We start from the raw sequence: 22,703 nt of genomic DNA on the forward strand, positions 1-22,703 counted from the left end.
CAGCCCCCATGACTCCTCCCCTCTGGCAACCCACAGTCTGTTCTCTGTATCTATGAGTCTGTTTCAATTTTGTTCATACATTTATTTTGTTCTTTAGATTCCACATATAAGTGAAATCATATGGTATTTGTCTTTCTCTGTCTGGCTTATTTTAATGAGCATATGCCTCTACATCATCCAGGCTGTCACAACTGGTAAGATTTCACTTGTGTGTGTTTTTATGGCCGAGTAATATGCCATTGTATATATGTACCACAGCTCTTTTATCCACTTATCCATTGATGGGCACTGGGGTTGCTCCATATCTTGGCTATTGTAAATAATGCTGCAATGAACATAGGGGTATAGATATGCATTCAAATTAGTGTTTGGGGTTTCTTTGGATATATACACAGAAGTGGAATCGCTTGGTCATAAAGCAGTTCCATTTTTAATTTTTTTTTTGAGGAAACTCCATACTGTTTTCCATAGTGGCTGCACCAATCTGCATTCCCTTCAACAGTGCACAGGGGTTCCCCTTTCTCCACATCTTCGCCAGCACTTGCTGTGTGTTGATTTATTGATAATAGCCATTCTGACCTGTATAAAATGATATCTCATTGTGGTTTTAATTATACTTTCTCTGATCATTAGTGACATTAAGCATCTTTTCATATGTCTACTGACCACTTGTATGTCCTCTTTGGAGAAGGTTGTGTTTGTTTGTTTTTTTTTAAATAAAGTCAAGCATATTTTTATTAAGGTTAAAGTTTTCAAATTTTCATTTTTAAATCAGGGCTTCTGAATTCTGAATTCCGTCTTTTCTGTCTTTTCTCTTAGCATTTTCGTGGTTTATTTTTCTTCACCACTTAAAATCTTAATCCATTTGTAATTTATTATGGTGTAAGGTATGAGAAATGAATCCTTTTTTTTTTTCCAAAAAAGCTACTCATTTGCCCCAAGAACATATATTGAATAGGCTTTTACCACCAGTTTAAGGTAACACTTCGTCATATACTAAATCACACATATAAATGCCTTTGATTTTTTTGTTCTGGAATTCCCATTTTATTCCATTAGTCTGCTGAGTGATTTGTGTGCCAGTGCTACATTTTAAAAAATCATTGATGCTTTATAATACACTTAATATCAAGTAGGACTAATCCCTCCATCAATATATATCTATTTTTCCCCCCAGAATGATCTAGGCTATTATCTTCGCATCTAAACTTTAGATCCAATTTTTCTAGTTTAAAAGAAAAGAGAAAAGGAAAAACTTTTGGTCGTTATACTAGTATACTTATGTAGTTTCGTAATGAAATTATATTTTAATGAAGAGATCATAGACATATTTATGGTCTTGGGTTTTCCTATAAAAGAATATTGTATGTCTGTACATATCTCCAAGCCTTCTTTTCTGTTCTTCTAGAGTTTTACAACATTTTCTTTATAAAGATATTGTATATGGTCGTTAATGTATAATATTCCAATTTTATTTCCTTTTATGTTGCTTTTGTAAATGGAGTCTTTCATTTAAAATATTTCTAACTGGCTTTTGTTTTAATATTAAAAGGCTAGTGATTTCTGTATGTGTATTTTACTTCCTCACTGAATTCTCTTAATCTTTCTTTTAAGTTTCCAATTGTCAAATCAAATAAAATCATTTGTAAACATGATAATTTTGTGATGTGTTCCATTTTCGTGACTGCAGTTTCTTTCTTTACCTAATTCCACGGGCCAGTATTTCCAGTAATAGTGATAATAGTAGATGTAACAGATATATTATGTTGCCCTTGTTTTAATAGAAATATCTCTGTTTGCCCATTAAGTTTGATGTTGGCATCGGACTAAGATGGATAGATTTTTATCATATTTCAGAAGCATACATCTATTTTTGTATATTTTTTTATCAAGAATGTTTATTAAATTTGGCCAAAGCCCTTCCAGCATCTATAGAATTATGCCTTTCATCCTTAGATCTTTTAAAACAACTCAATAAATAAATGGGTATCCCAATACTGAAACTTCATTTCATATTGAGAATAAATCTCACTTGGTCAGAATGTTTTACTCTGCTCTTTATACTTTTGGGTGTTGTTTATAATTATTTTATTGAGATTTTTGTACATATATCATAATTGAATAAACTATCTAGTTATTTTCTTTGAAACCTTCTCAATTTTTATGTAAAGGTTTAATTCTATCTATAAATAGAATTTGGAAGTACACATTTATTAATCTGTGCTCTGGATTATTCTGGTTGAAATAGCTTTGGAATTTTCCCTGTGGTGTGCAGGAGCCAGCTTGCAGGGGCTCACAAGCCAGGTTGTGCACATCTCTTCCCAACTCCACATAAAGTAGCATCACGTATGTAGCTTGAAGTCAGTCATGGTGGGAATATTCATGTCACAGCAATTGGTAAACACCACAGATCTGAGGTTTTGCTTTTTTGTGTTTGTTTGTTTTTCAGAGACCCAATTGTTAAACATTGAACAGAGTACTGCTGAATAATTTTCTCTCCTAATGTTCGATAAAATTTCCCTGTAAATCCACCTAGACTTTGTGCTTTTTGGGGGTCATGATAAGTATTTATGAATTTTATTTTAGCTCTGGAAATCAATCTGTTTGTCAGTTTGGGGAAATTATACTCTCCTTGAAAATTACCCACTTTAATTTAGACTTTCAGATATTTGCACAGGGATGAACAAAGTTAAAGTTTGTTCTCATGATTCTTTAAATTTTCTCCTATTTCTGTGGCTTTCCTTTTTTTTTTTTTGCATTTTCTTCAAATTTCCTTGATTAGCATAGTAATTTAGGTTTTCAAAAAATTAGCTTTCAGATTATTTATTATACTTCTTTGCTTTCTATCTTACTAATACATGGTTTTAGCTATGATAATTCATTTCTTTTGGTATACTTAGTTGAGTGTATTTTGAGTCAGATGTTTAATATATCTTTTACATATCTTCTTTATTAAATGTATAGATATATACTTATATGTTGTATATGTCTATGTATATGTATATTAAGTATATATACATATATGTATATATAGTTAAAGCTGTTTTCCTCTGAAAATAGCCTTACATCTATTTATAGGTTCTAATAGGTAATCATTTCATTATCATACTTCTCTAGCTATTCCACAGTTTGGGCTTATATGTTTTGTTTGACTTGAGATTTAGTAATACTCAAAAATTTCTGGGTAGCTGAGCTTTCTGAAATCTAATTTTTTAATTAATTTTTAGTTTTATTACACTGTGACCTGAGAGTTTTTGTACTACTTCTAGTCCCTGAAATTTATTGAAATTCTGTTTGTGACCCAGTATGTCATTAATGTACAATGTTGTATTTGCCAAAAGGGTCAGAGCAATATTTCTGGTTTCACATTCTCTTCTAGAACTTTGCCACTCCCCATCAAAAGGTGGAGTCTATTCTCCCTTCCCCTAAACTTAGGCAGGACTTTTGTGACGACCTTGATGAATAAAATGGAGCTAAAGAAGGTCATGATAGACGATAGGGCTTTTGCCTGGCTCTTACACTCTCTCTAGGGCCTCTTGCCCCTAGAGCTCCACCACTATGCTATGAAGAAGGCCTTACCAGCCTACAGCGGAAGACCACACGAGAAGGAACTGAGGCCCCAGCTGGTAGTCAGCATCCATCCTTTTTCAAATGATTCTAACTCCCAGATTTCAAGTCTTCTACCGAGGCCTCAGATATTACAGAGCAGCAATAAGTCCTTCCCACTGTCCTGTTTTGGAATTCCTGACCCGCAGAATCTGTGGGCCTAATAAATGTCTTGTGCTTAGAGACCTCCTGAAGCTGATCTGACATGTTGAAACTACCACATTTATTTTGGGCTGGGATCAAGCTCTTCAATCCTACCCTTCTATCCATCTTGCAGTCTATATACTTTCTGATCAATAGCACTACCTCTTCTTGTTTTCCAATTAGTATGGTATGAGTATGTTTCCCCACCCCCCACCCGCCCCAATAGGGAGTAGTGTAATATTGTTTCTATCATTTCTGCTAACACCTTAAAGGGCTTCCTGACTTAGTCACGCAAATGGCCTACAAGATGCTACAAGTTCTGGCCTCTGATAGCATTTTGACTTCCATCTACACTCCTCCTCCAACCCTCCCCTCCCCACTAGATGACTTAGTCTAGCCACACCAGCCTCCTAGCTCTACTTCATGTATGCCAGTCATGCTCCTAGCTCAAGACCGTCCACTTGCTCTGCCTGGATGACTCTTCTCTCAGATATTCTCTGGTTTCCATCTCTCACCTCCTTCAACTTATCACTCCAATACCCCTTTCTCAGCAGTGCCTTCTATAGTGAGACTCAAATGATCAATACTGCCTTGTTTTCATCTTAGTACTTATCTCTAACATACTATATGAATTTCTTTCTTTTTTTATTTTAATTTTTTATTAAGGTATTATATGTGTACATATCTTACCATTGTCCCCCCTAGATTTCATTTTTTATTTTAGTTATTGAGCCTTTCAATAATAAAATGTAAGCTCTTTGAAGTCAGAATTTTTGTCTGATTTATTCATCTCCTATCCCTAATGTTTGGAAGAGTGCTTGGCACATAGTATGAGATCAGTAGGTATTCTTTCTAATTAAATAATACATTTCTGGAAATTCATAAGAAGAAAAGGAGGCTGTGGAATGTGCTCATTATGCTATCTTAGTTTTCCTTGTACTTTACAGTTTACCAGCTACTCCAGAATTCACTGCCCTGCCTACCCTGTTCTCCGGGGGACCTTGGCTATTTGATTTACAGACTGTATGAAGTAAGTCCTAGAAAGATTCCAATGAAGCAGATGAAGAAAAAATAAATTAGACATAAAAAGGAAAGCTCTCTCTTGAGAGAAGAAATTTGTGGGAGAGGATGGTTATATGGGTTTCTTTAATCAAAACCAAAGTGAGGGACTGCATCTCATCCTCTTTGACTCGCCTTGATTTGGGAGAAACTGATGAGGTATAGCAAGATAAATAAAGGAATAAAGAGCTAATCCATAAGAGAGAAGACTGTTTTATTGTTCTTACACAGATGTCTGTCCTTACAACACAAGATATTTTTTCCTTTGGGGTGAGAGTGGGAAGAGGGGTAAAAGGGCAATTTAAATTGGAATCTCCAGGCAGTCTGTGTTTTGGAATTAGTGTTGCATTATTTTCCTGGCTCCCCACCCCCTCCTCTCTCTTACTGAGAAACATTTGCCCTGGAACAGCACACAGAGTTTTCATTAGCATCCCTGAGGATAGAACTCTGACCCCACAGACTAAGGAAGCTACAAATGGAAAATTCCAACTTGCTGTACTCTTATTTTCATGCTAATGTTTCTGCAGAGAGTATTTAAAGAAACAGATGCACAGGAATAATAAAGCTTTGAGGACTAAGAACTCTGACAACACTGGAGTGTTTTTCCAGGATGGTCTTATATCTATCTGCACTTGTAGAAGTCCAGAGAGGTCAAGGTGAAACAGGGTTTCATTTTATGAAGAAGTTGAACTAGCATTGACACAGAGAACCCTGGATCTGGGTTTCATATCCTGCTTGGATTTGAAAGTTGTGTAACTTTCATTTCACTTCCTTCAGTCTACTCTCTTCAACTGCCAATGACAGATGAGCATATCCTTCAGTAAAAGCCTTGGGGAGCGGTGATTTCCCAGTCTCCCTTGACAATCCACACCCCAGTTCAACAATAGTCATCCTTTCCTTACATCCAACCAAAACATGCGGCACCACTGTATTTTCAGCCCCTGGGTACTCCCCTTGTATTCTGTGTATTAAGGAAAACTTCTCATCTTTTTCTTAGAATAACTTCATCCTGTATATAAATCCTCAAGTGGAAAATATATAAGAGCATACATTCCACAAAGCCAAATAGCCTCAACCTCCGCTTCTTAATATGCAAACAAAAGTTATATTTTATTTCACCATAAACATACCTCACAGAGGAAAATCTAACTGGAGACAGAATAATCATATATAACCCCTGTTTTAAGGTTATTTCTCATACCCCCTACAGTCCATCTAAATGATGGTGAGAAATTCAATAAGAACTCCACTTGGTCTGTCCACAAGTCCTCTTCCACACTAAGAGGGAGAGTCCCTGCAGCTTTGTTAGCTACACAACTGGCTCCATTCCAGTGGTGGCTTTAGACTCTATATAGTCAAGTGCATAGGAGCAACAACTGGGTGGAAATGTGTGAACAGAGAAATAGGGGATGGAAGATGTGTTTTGAAACTGAATTTCTCTACCCAGCACACATTTTTTCTTCTCAATTTGTGGGTTTACATGAGGTGACCAGGGGAAAGAGCTCTTAAACATTTGGAAGTAGAAGGTGGGGAAGTATAAACCCAGATTTCTCCTTCCACCTATCTGTTCAATTCCGCTCTCACTTTCATCCAAGGCTGCCTCCCAATCCTTCGATCTTCACTCATCTCGCCCTTCTCTGCACTCCTACATCTAGCTTGGCCTCTGCTTTCTATGTGCAGGCCCTTCTTTCTCCACTTAGACTATAGGATTCCTGAAGGCAGAGCCTGCAACTTCTTTTGCTTCTCCCACAACCGCAGTGCAGGGTTCCTCTCAAGGAAACGTGGCTGGGTGACTGATTGAAGAAACAGAAACAGGCCCCTGGGGTGACCTGAAGCATATGGAATTCTGAGTAAGAGAACTAAAAAGTCAGAAAGCCCCAAACCACGCCCTTTATAAAGTACACACATCCCAACAAATCCAAGGTTATTGGAAAAGTAACAGTCCTCTCCCCCAAACAGCCCAACCAGAACTTTCATTAGAATGTATAAAGAAGCAAAGCAGTAATATTAATGGCTGGGAGGGGAAGCCGAGGAGAGCAGGCTCAACGAGCAGGTGTCCCCCTCACTCAATCTTAATCCACTTGCAGCCAACAACGTCATTGCTTGGCCTTCTTGAGCTCACCGACAGGCCATTTTTCATGATTTTACCATTTCTGGCCCAATGCAAACTTTTTGATTAAATGTACCACATGATTCCAGATGTTTGTTTATTTGTTCCAAAAAGGTTGTAAAATCTCTACATTAGGAAAAACCTGTGGCAGGGCTAAAGCTTTCTACAAGAGAGAGGGAAATGAGGAAGTTGGAAACCCTGGGACTGGGAAGTTAATGCTGGGCAGAGCTCTCAGCAGAACAATCTAGACAAAAAGCATTGGCTTCACATACCTCTTCCTGCAGAAACCCAAGATGCAGGAATAAAGCACATTGGGCACTTATTAGTTTACAAAAGAATGTAGCTCATCTTGAGCCAAAGACTGGAAGGGAAAGCATTTTTGTGGCTGCTTTGCCTGCTTGTTGTATGTTTGTTGCTGTTGCCATGAGCTCCACTATATAAATCCCAAAAGTCTTCCATTTAGCAGACAATATTATAACTTATGCATGAGTAGTAGGGGAGAATCTTGCGGGGGGGGGGGGTGGTGCGAGAGAGGGGATACAGGCAGGGACCACAGCTTCTCCCCACACACCATGCCAGCTTCCTTGCAGCCTTCTGCTCTCGGGCGCTCTCTATCCCTACATAGAATCAGTCATTAGGTCGGTCTGTTGCATTTGCTACAGAATGTTGCTCTGTAGTGCCAGTAACTCCAGGTCTTCATCATCAAATGCTAGATTATTTAAACATTAACAAAACTGATGCTGGACTCTACATTTTAGTTTCCAAAGCCAACCCCAGAAATACTTTGAAAAACATGGGGACCAAAAGCATTGACTGACCATTTTCTCTGATGCCCAAGCCAAGGGGAACCTGCAATCAGACCATCAGCAACCTGGAGCAGCCCCTCCATAGTGGCCATGAGGTTTCCTTCACATCACCCGACCCTGCTCCCCTGGCAGTGTCCTGGCCCCAGCTGCCTTCCCCATCTGTTACTCAGTTGTTTCCGACATTATCTTTGCTACAAACATGCTCTTTGAAAGCAATAGAGTCTCCAGTCACATAGCCTGGTGTCAAGGAATCGAAAGCTTCTAAAACTGGAACAAACTCCTTTCAATGCCATCCCACAGTGGCCTCCTAGAGTCCAGGATCTTCTTTCCAATCCCATGCATACTGCTTACAGATGAATACTCCCCTAGTACAGCTTTAAATCAAATCTAGATGCTCCTGGTTGTTCAATGATGGTTATAATGCAAACCTGCCCTACATGAGTGACCTTATTTCTGACTTTTAAAAACTGGGTCCCTGCTTCTGGTCAGTTCTATCTGTTCTTACCCCCGTGCTTTTTCTTTACCCATGTTCTTTGTATGGAGTGTCCTCCCTGCCCCCCCCACTACCCATGCCCTACCTCCTGTTCTCAAAACCCAAAGCCAACATTTTTCACCAGGCCTGACTATTCTAGCCTTTGCTGGTTCCTATCTTTCCTAAACATCCATAGCACTTACACCAGCTTTTACAAGTAAGGCATCTCTTAATTATATCATACATAATACCTTGTCTGGTTAGCACTGCTTCATTTTTGGTATCTCCTCAATCAAACCACAAATTCACGGAAGACAAATACTGTGTCCTCTGTTTCTGAATTCTCCACAAACCCTAACAAATACTTCGTACATAGTGGATACTAAATAAAGACATACTGGAGGAGTCCTTGGTTGATAGTGCTGAGAGCAATACTTATCCTTTCAGGAGTTATGTTTGACCAATGGAAGGGATGAAAAACAGCCCATGACTAAAACTTCAAGACATTTAGAATCTTCAAATCTGTCAATCTCATACCCTCCATTTTTTTTTAAAAGAGAGAAGGACATGTTGTTTTTTGTTGTTTTGTTAATCCTCACCCTAGGATATTCTTTTTTTTCATTGATTTTTTTAGAGAAAGTGGAAGGGAGGGTGAGAGAGAGAGAGAAACATTGATTGGTTGTCTCCTGCATGCGCCCAGACTGGGGCGGGGAATCAAACTTGCAACCCAGGCACAGACCTTTGACCAGGAATCGAACCTGAGATCCTCCAATGAGCAGGCCAATGTTCTAACCACTGAACACACCAGCCAGGACAGAAGGATATGTTGTTGTTTTTACTAGTAGTACCATTTTTTTATTTGTACTGTCAGAGGAAGGGTTATTCTTTTGACTGCTCATCCAACAGAAGTGAGGTGTGTTATGCAGGTGGGGTGGGAGGTGATTCTAATTTTCCCTCCTTATTTAGCTTTTGAAAAAGAAGAACCAAATTCCTAGCTCCTCTGTGTGCATGAGTGCACCACAGTTCTGCCCAAAGAGTAGAAATAAAGCAATTCCAGAGACTGCAAATGAAAGATCATCCTTGGAGAAAAAGGATAGGAAATGGACCCCTATGGATTTCAAATGCTTAAAGGCAGTTGCTTAAAGTTCCTGGCTAGAGTCCACGCCAGTCTTGGTAATAGTCTAACAGATTCATCCATCTTCAGATTCCACTTGGCTGGCTCTTCCATCACTGCCACCTTCCCAGACAGCGCACGCACATGCACATCTATCTATATATGTGCGGAAGTTTTAATCTACACCACTCTCCATTCCAATCCACCCAGCCTGCTTGGTACACAGTGAAGCTGTTGACCCTGCAAAGCAGTAGGGAGATGAATTTGATGACCCAGACTAGAGTTTTTAAACCATTTCAGCAAGGTCTAGAATCAAAGGAAAGTACAATTTATTCAGCACTTAGTAAAGTCCTTTCACTGTGGAACAGAACGCACACACTGAAAATAGACTCCCGCTGCCACCCAGATAAAATAAACCTGTCAACCACTACTGTCAAATCACTAGTCGCCTCGATTAAATAAAAGCAACTTCAGCATTTCTCAGCATCTGAGAATTCCACCAAGATTATAAGCCCATAAAAGCATTATGAAGAAAACTAAAGTAATAGGTTCTGTTGATAATGTCATCAGAGGAAGGTATTTTACATAATTAGAAAATGCTAATAATAGCTCTGCTCAAGAAACCAACACACTCACCACCACCACCATCCCCCCCCCACCCCTCCCCACACGCACACATACACTTACATAGCAAAGTCATATCATGAAGTCTGAGAGAAGGTGTCACCAGAAAGGGACCGGCAGGTCTGCCCCAGCGTGGTCTAGATTGTGCGGGTTATTGACTTCACATAGAAAAGATTTCACAACACAAGTCCAGGCAATTTTCAGAGTAACATTTATTAAAGCTGTGGACAGTGAGACAAAGGAAGGGCTTAGAATAGAAGAAGCAACAGGGGAGAGCCTAGGTGTTGCTGCTTTGGCTCTCTAGAAATGCTATAAGAAAGAAATGAGCCACATGGGGCTGTGTAGACTCACGCAGAAGTCAAAGTCACAGTGGCAGAAGTGAGCCAAGATGGGGCTGCTGTTAGCTCACTGAAAAGTCAGAGAAAAGGGGGCCTTAGAGACATGTTCAGGGATTAGCCTGGAATGAACTGTGGCTGCCTGCTGCTCCCCTGGTTGCAAGTCTCATGGGGACCCTTAGAGTTTAGGAGAAAGAGAGCAAAAGTACACGCCTGAGAAAATGAGGGGCAGGGGCTTGCCCCAAGGAGAACATGCTGGCTAGCTTTATCTTGAGGGTTTTCATCTGTTTTCTAAAGGCAAGAATTTTAGAGGTCTCAGTGGAGGTCTCAATGAAATACTCATCAGCTTTCCAGGTATGTCCTTCGATATACTGATTCATCAAAATGAGCATATAGAGGGGTTCAGGTCATTCTCTGGTCAGTTTCACCTTCAAAGAATGTCACCGAAGAGGGACTAGGACCAAGGCGGGTCTGCCCCAGCATGAGCTGGAATGTGTACTCCATTTGCTCCTAAGTGTCCTTGGTTAGGGAAGGTAAGACATTGCAATATATTATCTGGCTGTAAATTGCTTGGCCTGTTTGTTCAACTATCTCTCAGTTTCCCCATTGCATTTGCCAAGGAATTTTCCTAGCTTCTTACTATCCTGCCTCAAAGGGAGCCACTATTTGGCAGGACCCACAGATGAAATATTTCTCCCATCAACAGGGAGGCCTTCCTTACCAATTGCCAGTATAATTTTCTCCTCTCTCTCTCTCTCTCTCTCTCTCTCTCTCTCTCTATCTCTATCTCTATCTCTATCTCTATCTCTCACCCTCTACACCCCACAGCTTTCAATCTGAAGGTTGGCTCCCTTGAAAGACTACAGCGAACACTTGAACAACCGAAGTTTGGACTGCACAGGTCAACTCATACAAGGATTATTTTTTTAATAAACACATATAGTACTGTAAATGTATTTTCTCCTCCTAAAAACACTGTCTTTTCTCTAGCTTACTTTATTGTAAGAATACAGTATATAACATACAAAGTAGGTATTAATTGACTGTTTATGTTACTTATAACATAAACAATAGGCAATTAGTAGTTAAGTTTGGGGGAGTCAAAAGTCATAAGCAGATTTTTGACTGTGCAGGGGGTCAGCCCCACTAATCCCTGTGTTGTTCAAGAGTCAACAGTTATCAAAATATTCCAGAAGATAGAGGCAACAAATAAGTGATGCTACCTCAGTCACAGGGTCTGATCTCAAGTGAGGCCTACCTGGCAAAGGCACCCAAAGCCATCGATTGCTTATTCCACCTTTTTAATTGGTCACTGGGAACCAACAAGCAATAGGCAAAAATATTTCTTGATGCTGAACTATTAAGATAACCTAAATAAATGCATCTATTTTCCTTGAGTTTTTACTATTATTTGGTGTAGATTTTGTTTGTAATGATCAAATCAACTTAGCTTTCACATTTCCTGTGGGCTGACATGGCAAGATGGTAGGAGTATGAAAAATAGAACATGGTTTAAAAATTGGGTGAAAGAGACAGACTGCCTCCAAATCCTATCAGCCTAAAACAAATTGTGATGAACTGTTTGGTTATCGAGCAGCCCCATCTTGAGCCCTCCCAAAGGTATCCTGTTGTTGGAATGTAGTTTTTTTGGCCAACATCTCCCCATGCCAACCATCGTTGTCTACATGGCCACATCTTCACATGCATCCATTTAATTTTCTGCTTATTCATTTCACTTTGGCTTATTTAAATAGTTGGAGCAAAGCACTTTGTATTTATGGCTTCTGTGAAAATACATTTTATGGCATCACAGGCTAAAACTGTTTAAAAAATAAACATAAAATATGCTCGCAGTTTTTCTTTCTGTCTTTTTCTTCTTTTTTGAATGGTTCACATTGAGCTGCTTCATGGAGATATACAGAAAAATCAATTGCTAGGCATAAAATGCAATTCATATTAAGGAAACTGCAAACAATAACTAATTATGATAAGTTGCTATGTAAATCACTCTGTGACAGTCCCAGCAATCAATTTCAAACACAAATAGACCAAGCCCCTCGTTCGAGAACAGGATAAGCACCTAACAACTGTGTCAATAAATAGAATGGCAAGATTGCCAAGGATGGATAGAGGCAGGATGGATATCATTTCCAAGCAAGTTTTCATAGCAGATTTCCTCTTGGTTTCTTACTTTCTTTCTTTTATACATTTAAAGTCTAGTTCTTGATATGACAAGTTAACTAACTATGGCCCATCTTCAAGACTATATAAGCATTGGGAACAATTTAATAATTTAGAGATTTTTATTGGGCTTACAATTACTTGGCAACATATTTGTGCAAATAAACAGGAATGGGACCTTCAACATGATAACTGTTGGTGAAGTAGGATTATGATAGATGTGCCAGATTGCCCATTTTAACTAGGTATTACCACCCTCTCTTCTAAGGTCTCTTCAGCAAATCAGAAGAAAACCTGAAAACTACATTTCCCAGAATTCCCTTAGCACATGGTCCTAGGTTAGAGTGGGCCAAAGACAGATACTGGAGTAAGATTTGGAAATCCAGAGAGAAGGAAGGGCAGGGCAATATATAGATAATCCTAATGTTTGAAGCAGTATCCATGTGAACTTCTTGAGAATCACCCCCATTTTTTGTGTAGATTAGAAATTCAGTAGGAGATTTCTGGGGGTTCCTGAGATCCCTAGAAACTTCAGCAAGTTCTTAAGAAATATCTGAGTCTGAGACTCTAGGTGCCAGTTTTCCTGACTCAGTCCTTCCCTGATTGTATAAGACTCCCATTCCTTACAGTAAAACCCTTCATAATTTGAATATATAGTGTGTTTTCTATTTTCCCTGTCTCCATTCAGACTGATACCATAGCATTTTCCTCTCTGGTTTCTCAAACTTTCTCTGTGCCAGAACTGATAGATGTGTAATTTAAAAGAAGGGGAGGGGAGGGGCATAACAGGCAATTATTTTGACAGAAATAGGCAATGCCCACTTCTTTGCAGCGCTAGCATAGGCTATGGAAATCCACCAGCAGTGGACATTTCCAGGCTGTGCCCCTCCCTGTACTTTCTCTCCTCTTCCCTCCAGCACAATGCCACAGTCAGTCCTGCATTCACTTCTTATGTCCTGTGTGAAGGACAAATGTCAGGAGTGGCCTGGGAATCAAGGACAGGGAGCTTCAATTTTTTCCCTTGCCTCTGTTACTCAGTGACTCAGTCTCCTCTAGAAATTCTTGGGTCTTCCTCTGTTAAATGGGAATAATAATATTCCCACTTTATAGGGTTGTCTTAAGGATGATATGGTCTATGCTCCAAATAGAAATGTCTTCCCCAAAAGACACAACAGTCTATATAAATGAAAATTCTACTTCTAAAAGCCACCAAATAGAGAGTGGAAATATGTTCCTTGCACATGGCATATTTAGAGACATTTCTCCAACAAACATTTCAACATTTTTCATAACGTGGATACCCACATATAGTACGTGGACTGCCAGTTGGTAGCAGCTGAGATCACTGACACAGCCCCATGTCCCTACACTCTGAAGACATGCTCAGGCCTAGAGCAGAACTTTCACAGAGACTCAGATGGACCCTTCCAAAACCTTATCTATAGCACAACCTGCATCATATTGAGTGTTCATGACCTTCTTTGAGAGCTTTTGTTCTAGTAAAACAGTTCCGTTAGTTGCTTCCATTTGTCCTACTCCCTTTCTACTATCATAACACCAGAGTTTAAAAACTATGACATTAAAATAATTATCTACTCGAAAGTTATGCAATGTTGCTAAATGCTGTCTGGCATTGATTCAATAGACATGGGCTTCTGTCGACAAAATCTGGGTTTCTGAGAGCAGCAGAGCTGTGGTCTGAGGTCCACAAGGCTGGCTATTCACTTCCGTATAGATGGGTCCTCCCCCAAGGAAAGATGGGTCCCTTTTCTCAGATACAGTCAAGCTATCTTACAGAGGTATCTGAGTTACTGACTTTCTCCCAGGTGTCCATCACTTATCATTTACTGAACAAATAGTTCCTGAACTCCTATTCAGTAGGAGGCACTGCATATATAGTGGTGAGCAAACAGACACAATCTCCTCCACTCTTCCTAAGAGCTTAAAGCCTATCTAGGAAGACAGTCCCTACAAAGGTAAACCCAACTTAATACCCATGTGCAGGGTGGGATCAGAGAATCCTCCTTGGAGCTGTGATATTTAAGCTGATACCTTAAGAATGAATAGGAGTCAGTAATGTGAGAGGGAAGACAAATCTGTACGCCCCTTAGGGAGCTTTCATTTATGAGAAGTTCAAGATGTACATTTACCTGACCTCTGTCAGACAAAGCAGAATAGGAACAACTGCACTAAGGAAGATATAGAAATAAACATTATCAGTACCTCAAGAGGAGAAAAATAAAAACAGATAAGATCAGAAAAAAGTTTCATCCAGGAAGCAGGAAGTACTGCACATCACTGCTCTCCCTATGATGTGCGGATTATCTGTAAGTTACAGATGGAAAAACAGAGTCCCCTATCTCCTGACCATTATCCTGGGCCCTGACTTTTCTTACATTTGAATTTAGAGTCCTTAGGACATGAATCTTAGGCCCATCATACTCGACATTGGAAGTTACATAAAAGGACAAGTAAAGGGGAAATGACATGTATCAAAAAATAGCAATTTTCACATGAACTACTGCCTGATAGTTTGTGTACTTGTTGGTGCGGAATGAAAAGAGATTGGGAACTAGAGGAATCAAAAATTATTTGCAAATAGAACTTAAGGTTTTATGGACCATATTTCAGATCCATGGAGGATTTTACCTGGGAGAGAAGGGATATAACCTGCCTTCACAATGTGAAAGTATTTATCTGGGTAAATGTTTGTAAGCTGTTTCCATTAGGATATTAATAAATGACACTCAAATAGCTTGCCAATTCATATGATCAGAAATTTAAAATAATTTCTTTAACTTAAATATTTTTTAAAAAGATGACACTAAGAGGTTTCATTCTGGGTGCCAAAATATATGGCTTTTCCCATTGGTCATTGTATGATTCCTGCCAAGCTAAAATATAACAGTCTTATCTTTCCCCCACATAGATCAGTCCAATAATTCGGCCTTACTGAGCTTCTCTGCCTCTCTCTTACTGGTTTCCTCATGTCCAAAGGCCCTAAAGACCTGGCCATCATTTCATGATGCTTTCTTGCTTTTTCCACCATCTGAATCCTTAGCACTGATCAGGCACTATGTACAATAAATGTATAGAAATGTTCTTCAGTAAAATCAAGACATCCGTTGTTGGCTTCCTTTAAATAACATTTTCCCATTGATGTTGGGCTCTGATGTCATCCAAGAACACCTATTTTTCACTCTAACCACCTTAGGCATTTTTCCATATTCCAAATATTACTCAAAATATCTTCAAAATTTATTTTCTTATATCCCATCTCTTCAAGGTTCAGATTTATTACTTGACTGCTACAATGACAGAGGTTCTTTGTCTTAATCATGATTAACACTTATCTGATCGCGTCCTCCTGTTATGAAATCTCAATTTCATGGACATATCAACTTTTACAAGGAGTCTTAGATTACAGTTCCTATGCAGTATATTCAACAGGCTATATACAGTAAAATCACCTTCATCCAACTACAAAAAGCGAATAAATAAACCCATGATGATATGACGCTAAGGTTCATTTGTTATTCTTTCTAGATTAGGCATTACTATTATCCTAGGGGAATTTGAAAAATGTCTCTAAAGGGATTTGCTCAAAACCTTCATAAGGACATTTAGTGAAGGAGACCAATTCATGCCTCTCAAAATATAACATGTTGGCAGCAATTTATTCTACCTGACTTTCAGCAAAATTGATTTTTTACAAAATTGACATGCAATGAACTGTATCACAATTGAACCCTAATGGAACCAATGTGTATTTAAATGTAGGAAAGTTCTACTGTGCCCAGACATCAAAGATGCAACACAAGCCCAAGTCGCAGACCACAGGAACCTGGCATGACCTCTGGACCATTTTCTACAGAAATGCACCATTTGCCCGGAGCCCACATGTTCTTAGAGGACCAGCTCACCCCTTTCTGGGCATCTCTACAGCCTTTTCTCCTACCCACTGACTCTGCAATGTAGCTGGGATGACAAAGCTGGACCATCCTTACTAAGTGACCACGGGATGGAGAAAGAGAATTTGCTGCTTGGGGAAACAATTTTAAAGTATGCAATGCCCTCAATCTAATCCTGCTCTTACTTATCCTTGGAAGGTAGGTTCACAATTAGGAAATGTGGCTGTAGTCATGACTGGGCTAAAATGAGGTAAACAGGTTACACCACAGGGCCTCATCCTGTCCTAACCAGTTCCAACAAATCGGATCACATAGTCCTTGGCCTAAGCAGCCAGCTTAGGGATAAGACATTTTTAAATTATATTCCATACCGACTCTAGAGATGGCAGTAGGAATTCAAGGCTTTGGAAAAACTGGGAAAGCCAAATTGTTTCAGGGATCAGAGAATTCAGAGAAAACTACAGACTGATTCTCTTCAATATTTCCAGGCAAATTGAAATTCCTTTTAGCTGTAATATGCCATTCATTTATTTTTAAATTACAGATTTCAACTATCATATTCCTAAACAATGACACTTTTCCAAATATTAAGGGAGCTTTCCAATTTCTCTTCATTCCTTTTGCTGAAGGTAATTATCTTAGTAATTTTTAAGTACTATAAACACTTTTTTTTAAATAAAAATTCACCAAATTATATTATACCATGGATTTATTTACCTTCCCAGTGGACTGCCACTAAATTCTGTTTAATATGAGTTCTAGTTGCTAGAGCTGACAGGTACGGTTTTCTCATCAAGGACTGAGAAGCACTGTGTTCTTGCTAAAGTACCGAGGCAGCAGTCACAGGCCCAGAGCTGGACACAGCCAGGTGTCCTTCCCTGTATCAGAGGAGAGCAAGGAAAGCTGTGTTCCTACCTCGGTGACTGGTGAGTTCCCTGGAAGCAGAAGGCAGGGGTGTGTAGTGGCACTCCGGAGGGGCAGCAGCGCTGTCACTGGAAACCTGCGTGATAAAAGCAAATGTCAAGGTGAAACAACACCAAACACTAAATACCTTCGCTTAACAAACATGTCTCCTTAGGATCTGGGTTTGCAGAAAATAGTATTGACCGAGACTCTTCTTAGGAAGCAAAAGTTGTCTGCATTGAGGTAAGATGCTGGTGAGTGTGGGGTAGACTGCAAAGCTTTGAGGAGCCTACAGGAGGAAGGGCTCTGAGAGAAAGGGGCTATTCATTGGGCTGAACTGAGTGAAAAGGGAGGAAAGAGAGATTGAAGGCAGGAAATGGTGCAGACTTAGTTTTCTGTCACGTGCCTTCTTCTAGTAATTCCCACAGATTAAATGCTCACTGTGAGTAGATTTCTATGGAAACCAGTGAAGAAGGGAAAAACTTGGCTGGTTTACATGGGCCCAGTGGCGTGGATGAAGACTTAAGACTCCACAGTATGAGTGATCATGCGAAAGGATAGAAGCCATCACAGATGGTGCAATGGGGGTGCTGGCTGAATTTCACAAGAGAAACCCAAGGGAAATTGAAATATAATGGTTATCAACAAAACTTTTCTATTCCAAGGCCTATAAGAAGATGAGATGAAATATGTCTATGAAGATGCTTTTTATTGTACAAAAAATAGCTCTTTAACCATCAAACTCTATATATGATGTGACCCAGGCTGCTAACTCTCTCTTTGCCTTACTCTACTTCCAAGAAGGGTAAGGCAGGAAGGAAGGACCACAGCTGTGAAGTCAGTTGTCACTTAGAACCAATGACCAGTGTCACACTCAGAGTGTGGCTTCTTACAGCAAAAGAAAGCATCACCCTTGCAACTCTCATTGAGACTTCCGAATCAAATGCTACTTTTTTTTTTAATATCTAAAAAGAAGAACATCTGCTAGGATCAAAATTCTAAGCTCACAACCTTTCGAAGCTTCATGAAAAAGTAAATTTCATTAATGCTACCTTTTTCCTTCTGGAAGAGGAAATACATTCTATGGGATATATTTGCCCTGCTAGGAGCAGGCCTTTCCTCCAAAGAGATTATCTACATTATAGGAATCAAAACTAAGTAGGAGATTAGGCCTACTTGCTAGAAAAACCCTTTAAACCCCCTTTCTGACCTTTGAGGTGTTTGATTAAGCAGCTTTCAGTGGAGACTTGTATAAAGAGTTCTGAATGGTGCAAGATCAGAAGCTCTGTCCCTAAGGTGGAGACAGATTTCAGGTAGCATTACTTCTTTCCAGCTTCAAGGGAAATACATGGTATTTAACCTTGATGCAAGGGTATGGGGTCCAGAAAGATAAAAGTTCAGTCACCAAGAAAAATGTTTTAAAAAGTAGATAAGACTTGCTAGGTACTACATCATTAGACACTGAGGATGCTGCAATGATATAAAAGGGGTCAGAAATATGATTAAAATTCAAATACTAGAGTCACCATGTGTTTCTCCATTTGCATTCAAGGTCTCCTGGAATCCCTCTGTGATAAATGAGACACAAGGACAGTGTTCTGAAAATGACCTCTATCCCAATGCTCGAGGCAGGACATATGGGCTGGGGTATGGAGGCTGTCTTCCCACAGACCTACCACACTTCCTTTCTAAGAGGCCAGAGCATCTGTCTCTGCCAATGTTTCTGCTCTACCTCATTGCTAAAAAAGCCTAAAATTCCAATCTGAATCTTAGGTTGCTATATTGTGATGTTTCTTAGTACTTTTAATCTCAATTTGGGCTGTTGACAATTTAATGACAGCTTTTCCTAAAATTACTGGAAGAAACTACCTTTCAGCAAGTACCTCTGACTGGGCAAAACATTAAGAGTTTTGTAACCAAGGATAAAATAACTATTTAGCTTTATTTCCAATTGTAGTCAAAGCAAAAATTGTGCGGCTTGAGTTCCGTCTTGCAGTCATCATTCTATGCCTAGCATTTAATTACTTTTCTGCTCAGTGTCCATTTATAAACTCAAGCCATGGGAAAGAATCCAGGAAAGAACACTTTTGCCAATTCTGACTTTTGGTGGGACTTCCATGGCTGGATTTTTAAGAAAACTACCACCAATCAAGATTCTCAGTACCATGCCTTTGACTTGGCTTTTATCAGAATGAAGCCTAGGTAATCTCCTCATAGTGATATTCACACTTGGTCTCTGAATGTTAAGCTTAGAAGCATGATTCAAAAGAACACAATTATCACATAAAAGAAATGGACAAAACAATGTCTTAAGTTCTATGCTACCTGTCCAAAAATAAAGAACTCTCCTTAAAACTGAAGCAATATAACCATAGTATAACAATGATGAGATAATAGAAACAGAGGTGGGGCAATTTAAATAATGTTGTTTTTAACCTGGATTAAGAAGATATGCTTAAATTGACAACAGAGAAATTTGGGTAAACCTGAATCTTCATAACTACAAATACTAGTACTCTCCAATCTTTGAGTCCTTGCCAAATTTCCTAACTACCTATGACAAGAATTATACTTTCACATTTTACTTTTTAAATCACTCCTGGTAAAAGATATTTACAAAACCTACAATAAAATATTAGTATCCAGAATGCATATGCCCCTTATTAAATTACAATAGAAAACTGGACAAAGGAAATGTCAGGTAATTACAAGAAGAGAAAAACTGAATGGTCAATAGATAAAAGAGAAGATGGTCAAATTTACTAGGATTTAAGGGATGCAAATTAAAACAACAAGACAATCCTTTTTTCACCCATATCAGTGCAAACTTTTAAGTCTCTCAAGTGCTACAGAGAATGAAAGGAAACAGAACTCCCATCTTCTCATTCCTTGCCAGCAGGAATGTTCACTGGTTCAAATACTTTGGAGAGTAATTTAGCAATATGCATAAAATTGAAAATTGGGACAGCAATTCCATCTAAAATATACACTATGAAAAATTTCACTCAGGTCTGTAAGGTGGAACATAAATAATGCAGCATTATTTATAACAGAACAAATTGGAAATAATTCAAGCGTCTGTCAATGAGGAAAATGAATAAGTAAAATGTTGTATATCCATATGGTGGAATAATATTTAGTATTTAAGAGCAATAAACCTGATTTATCCATCTCAATTTGAGGAGGTCTGAAAATTTAATACAGAGTGAAAGGCAAGTTGCAAAATGATAAATGTAGTATAATATTATTTATGTAAATATGTAGTTCTTTGATCTCATGTGTATCTGTAAACATTTAAAATTATAAAAGTTATACATTAAATTCATGAAAATAGTTGCCTCTGCCAGTGGTCAGAGTTATAGGATTAGAGCTAATGCAATGGGGGGGGGGGGGACTTCTCTTTTCTATATAATGTTTATTTATTTTTATTTAGAGATGACTTGAAACAAATATGTTAAAATATTAGAAAATTACCAAATTTTTTAAACTTTTCTATATTTTTAAAATTTCTCAAAAGTAAACACAAACATTGAAAAGAACAAGGACTCCTCTCTGATCCATACAGTCCTATATTAATATGAACCCATAATTAGAGGAAATTTTCTCCAACAATTTTCCAATACTTGCAGAACATGGATTAGGGCCATGTCTGGTTGACTTTTTGTGATGAAATATCTGTTTCTTCTAAAGCTATTGAGTGTGACAATAGAATGGGAAAAGCTGATAAATAATAGTAAAGGCTTGGAATCCTCCTTCCAGGCTGGTAAGTCCTTCTGCTTCAGATTTGTCAGAGCACACTGAAGGTTTCTGTACTCTTCTCCTACTCACAGTTTGAGAGTTGCTAATGATTTTTTAAACTCACATCAATAATGCTAATAGTCACTAATATACTGCACTCTGCCATTTCCATAATGCAGGAAGGAAAGTAGAACTTTGGCAACCTCGTTGGAAAAAATTCAAGGAAAGTACAGTACATTCTACAAGAGACTTGCAAAGTGAGAATTTCACTCAGTGGTTACAGAAAACAAATGTCTTCGGATGTGTGTGTAAAATACAAGCCCCTGCCCATTGGGTGCATTCCATGGAAACCTGCATTCCAGTGGGTATTTCTGAACATCACGGATGCCCTGAAGGAACATGATACAGACCACAGGAGAAGAGATTTGGCAGGCTTCAAAACAAGAAGGGGAGGCTACAAAGTTGTTTAATAGTCATAAATCTCCTACTATTTTTCACAAAATACCATCTAAGACCACAGCTCCACAACTCATTCCCCATCACTCAGCTCAAGTGGAGCGCTTTGGCATGCTCACTCACCCTTAAATCATGCACCACATAAAGTGATCCCGGGCCTGGGAAATTTGTCAGCCTCTTTCAAGTAAAAGCAATCTTCACTTTTCATCACAATTCATTCCCTGAAACTGTGGTATAAAGCTGACTCTTCTAAAAACATTTATTTTCTCTCATAAGAAAAAGCATCACTCATTTTGTTATCAAGTATTTAATAACCACCTACTAATATGCCAACCCTTGTGCTGGGAACACCATGAAAAGTAAAATAAGGACCTTGGTTGTATTCCCGACTCATAAAAAAATTATATCCATGATTAATACTGGTTAATAAGAGTCACCAACTCATAACATTACCCCCATGCTCTGCATTATCACAGAACTTTGTCCCTGACCTCTATTATAGCACCTGGACTCACAAAACAGTAATTATGTCCTTGCTTATTTCTAATTCAAGTTAACAAAGAGCTTTCAAGATTAATTGTATTAACTTCCAAGATTAACTATACTATTCACCCTTGTACCCAACATGTTGCCAGAAATTCAGAAAGAAGTCAATGCATGATGCGTGAATGAATAAAACATTTTAATGGCAAAGACAAAACCATATACCACGATCATAATTCAACACAAAAGTGTGAATCAAGTTGCCAGAATCAGAGGCAAAGACTTGCCAGCCTGAAGGTGGAACCTTCCAACCTGCTCACAGGTCAAGGCACTGTGCCTTTCAGTGTGAAGCAAGACAGAAAGACTCCCACAGATGTACTAGGCATGAGAGGCAGGGGTGGGAGCAGGATTAGCTGTGTCTTGTTCAGAGCAAGAAGTCAAAAATTTGGGGGTGAGGGGGGGAAAGGTAAGGTAGGATGAACATGAGTCACTAACCAGGGAACCAAGAGAGAGCCCGAAGGGACAAAAGACAATGTTTGGCATTTGCTGAGGATCGTACTGAGTAGGGAGCTGAAGGGAAATCCAGACCAGAAGTCAGTCAGTCAGAGGCAGGATGCAGAGAAGGGCTTCTCTGGACTGGGAGCTCTCTGTGGGCAATAGCCTGGGGCTTCCCATTGTTTTTATCTGATCTAAAGGGGTCCAGTTCTGCCAGGGCCTAAAGTGTCATCAGTTCCACTGCAGTTCAGAAATATTTATGGACG

General features: G+C 39.0%; 1 protein-coding gene across 1 annotated transcript in view; it reads right to left on the reverse strand.

Annotated features, from left to right (window-relative positions):
* The window catches only part of LRMDA (leucine rich melanocyte differentiation associated), a 999,120-nt gene that overhangs the window by 181,683 nt on the left and 794,734 nt on the right, over positions 1–22,703 (reverse strand). Inside the window, exon 6 of the mRNA XM_079794321.1 lies at positions 17,278–17,362. Coding sequence (XP_079650447.1) covers positions 17,278–17,362 — 85 coding nt within the window. The remainder of the gene's footprint in view (positions 1–17,277; positions 17,363–22,703) is intronic.

Source organism: Cnephaeus nilssonii (genome assembly GCF_951640355.1).
Source record: "Cnephaeus nilssonii genome assembly, chromosome: 16".
Lineage (NCBI taxonomy): Eukaryota > Metazoa > Chordata > Mammalia > Chiroptera > Vespertilionidae > Cnephaeus > Cnephaeus nilssonii.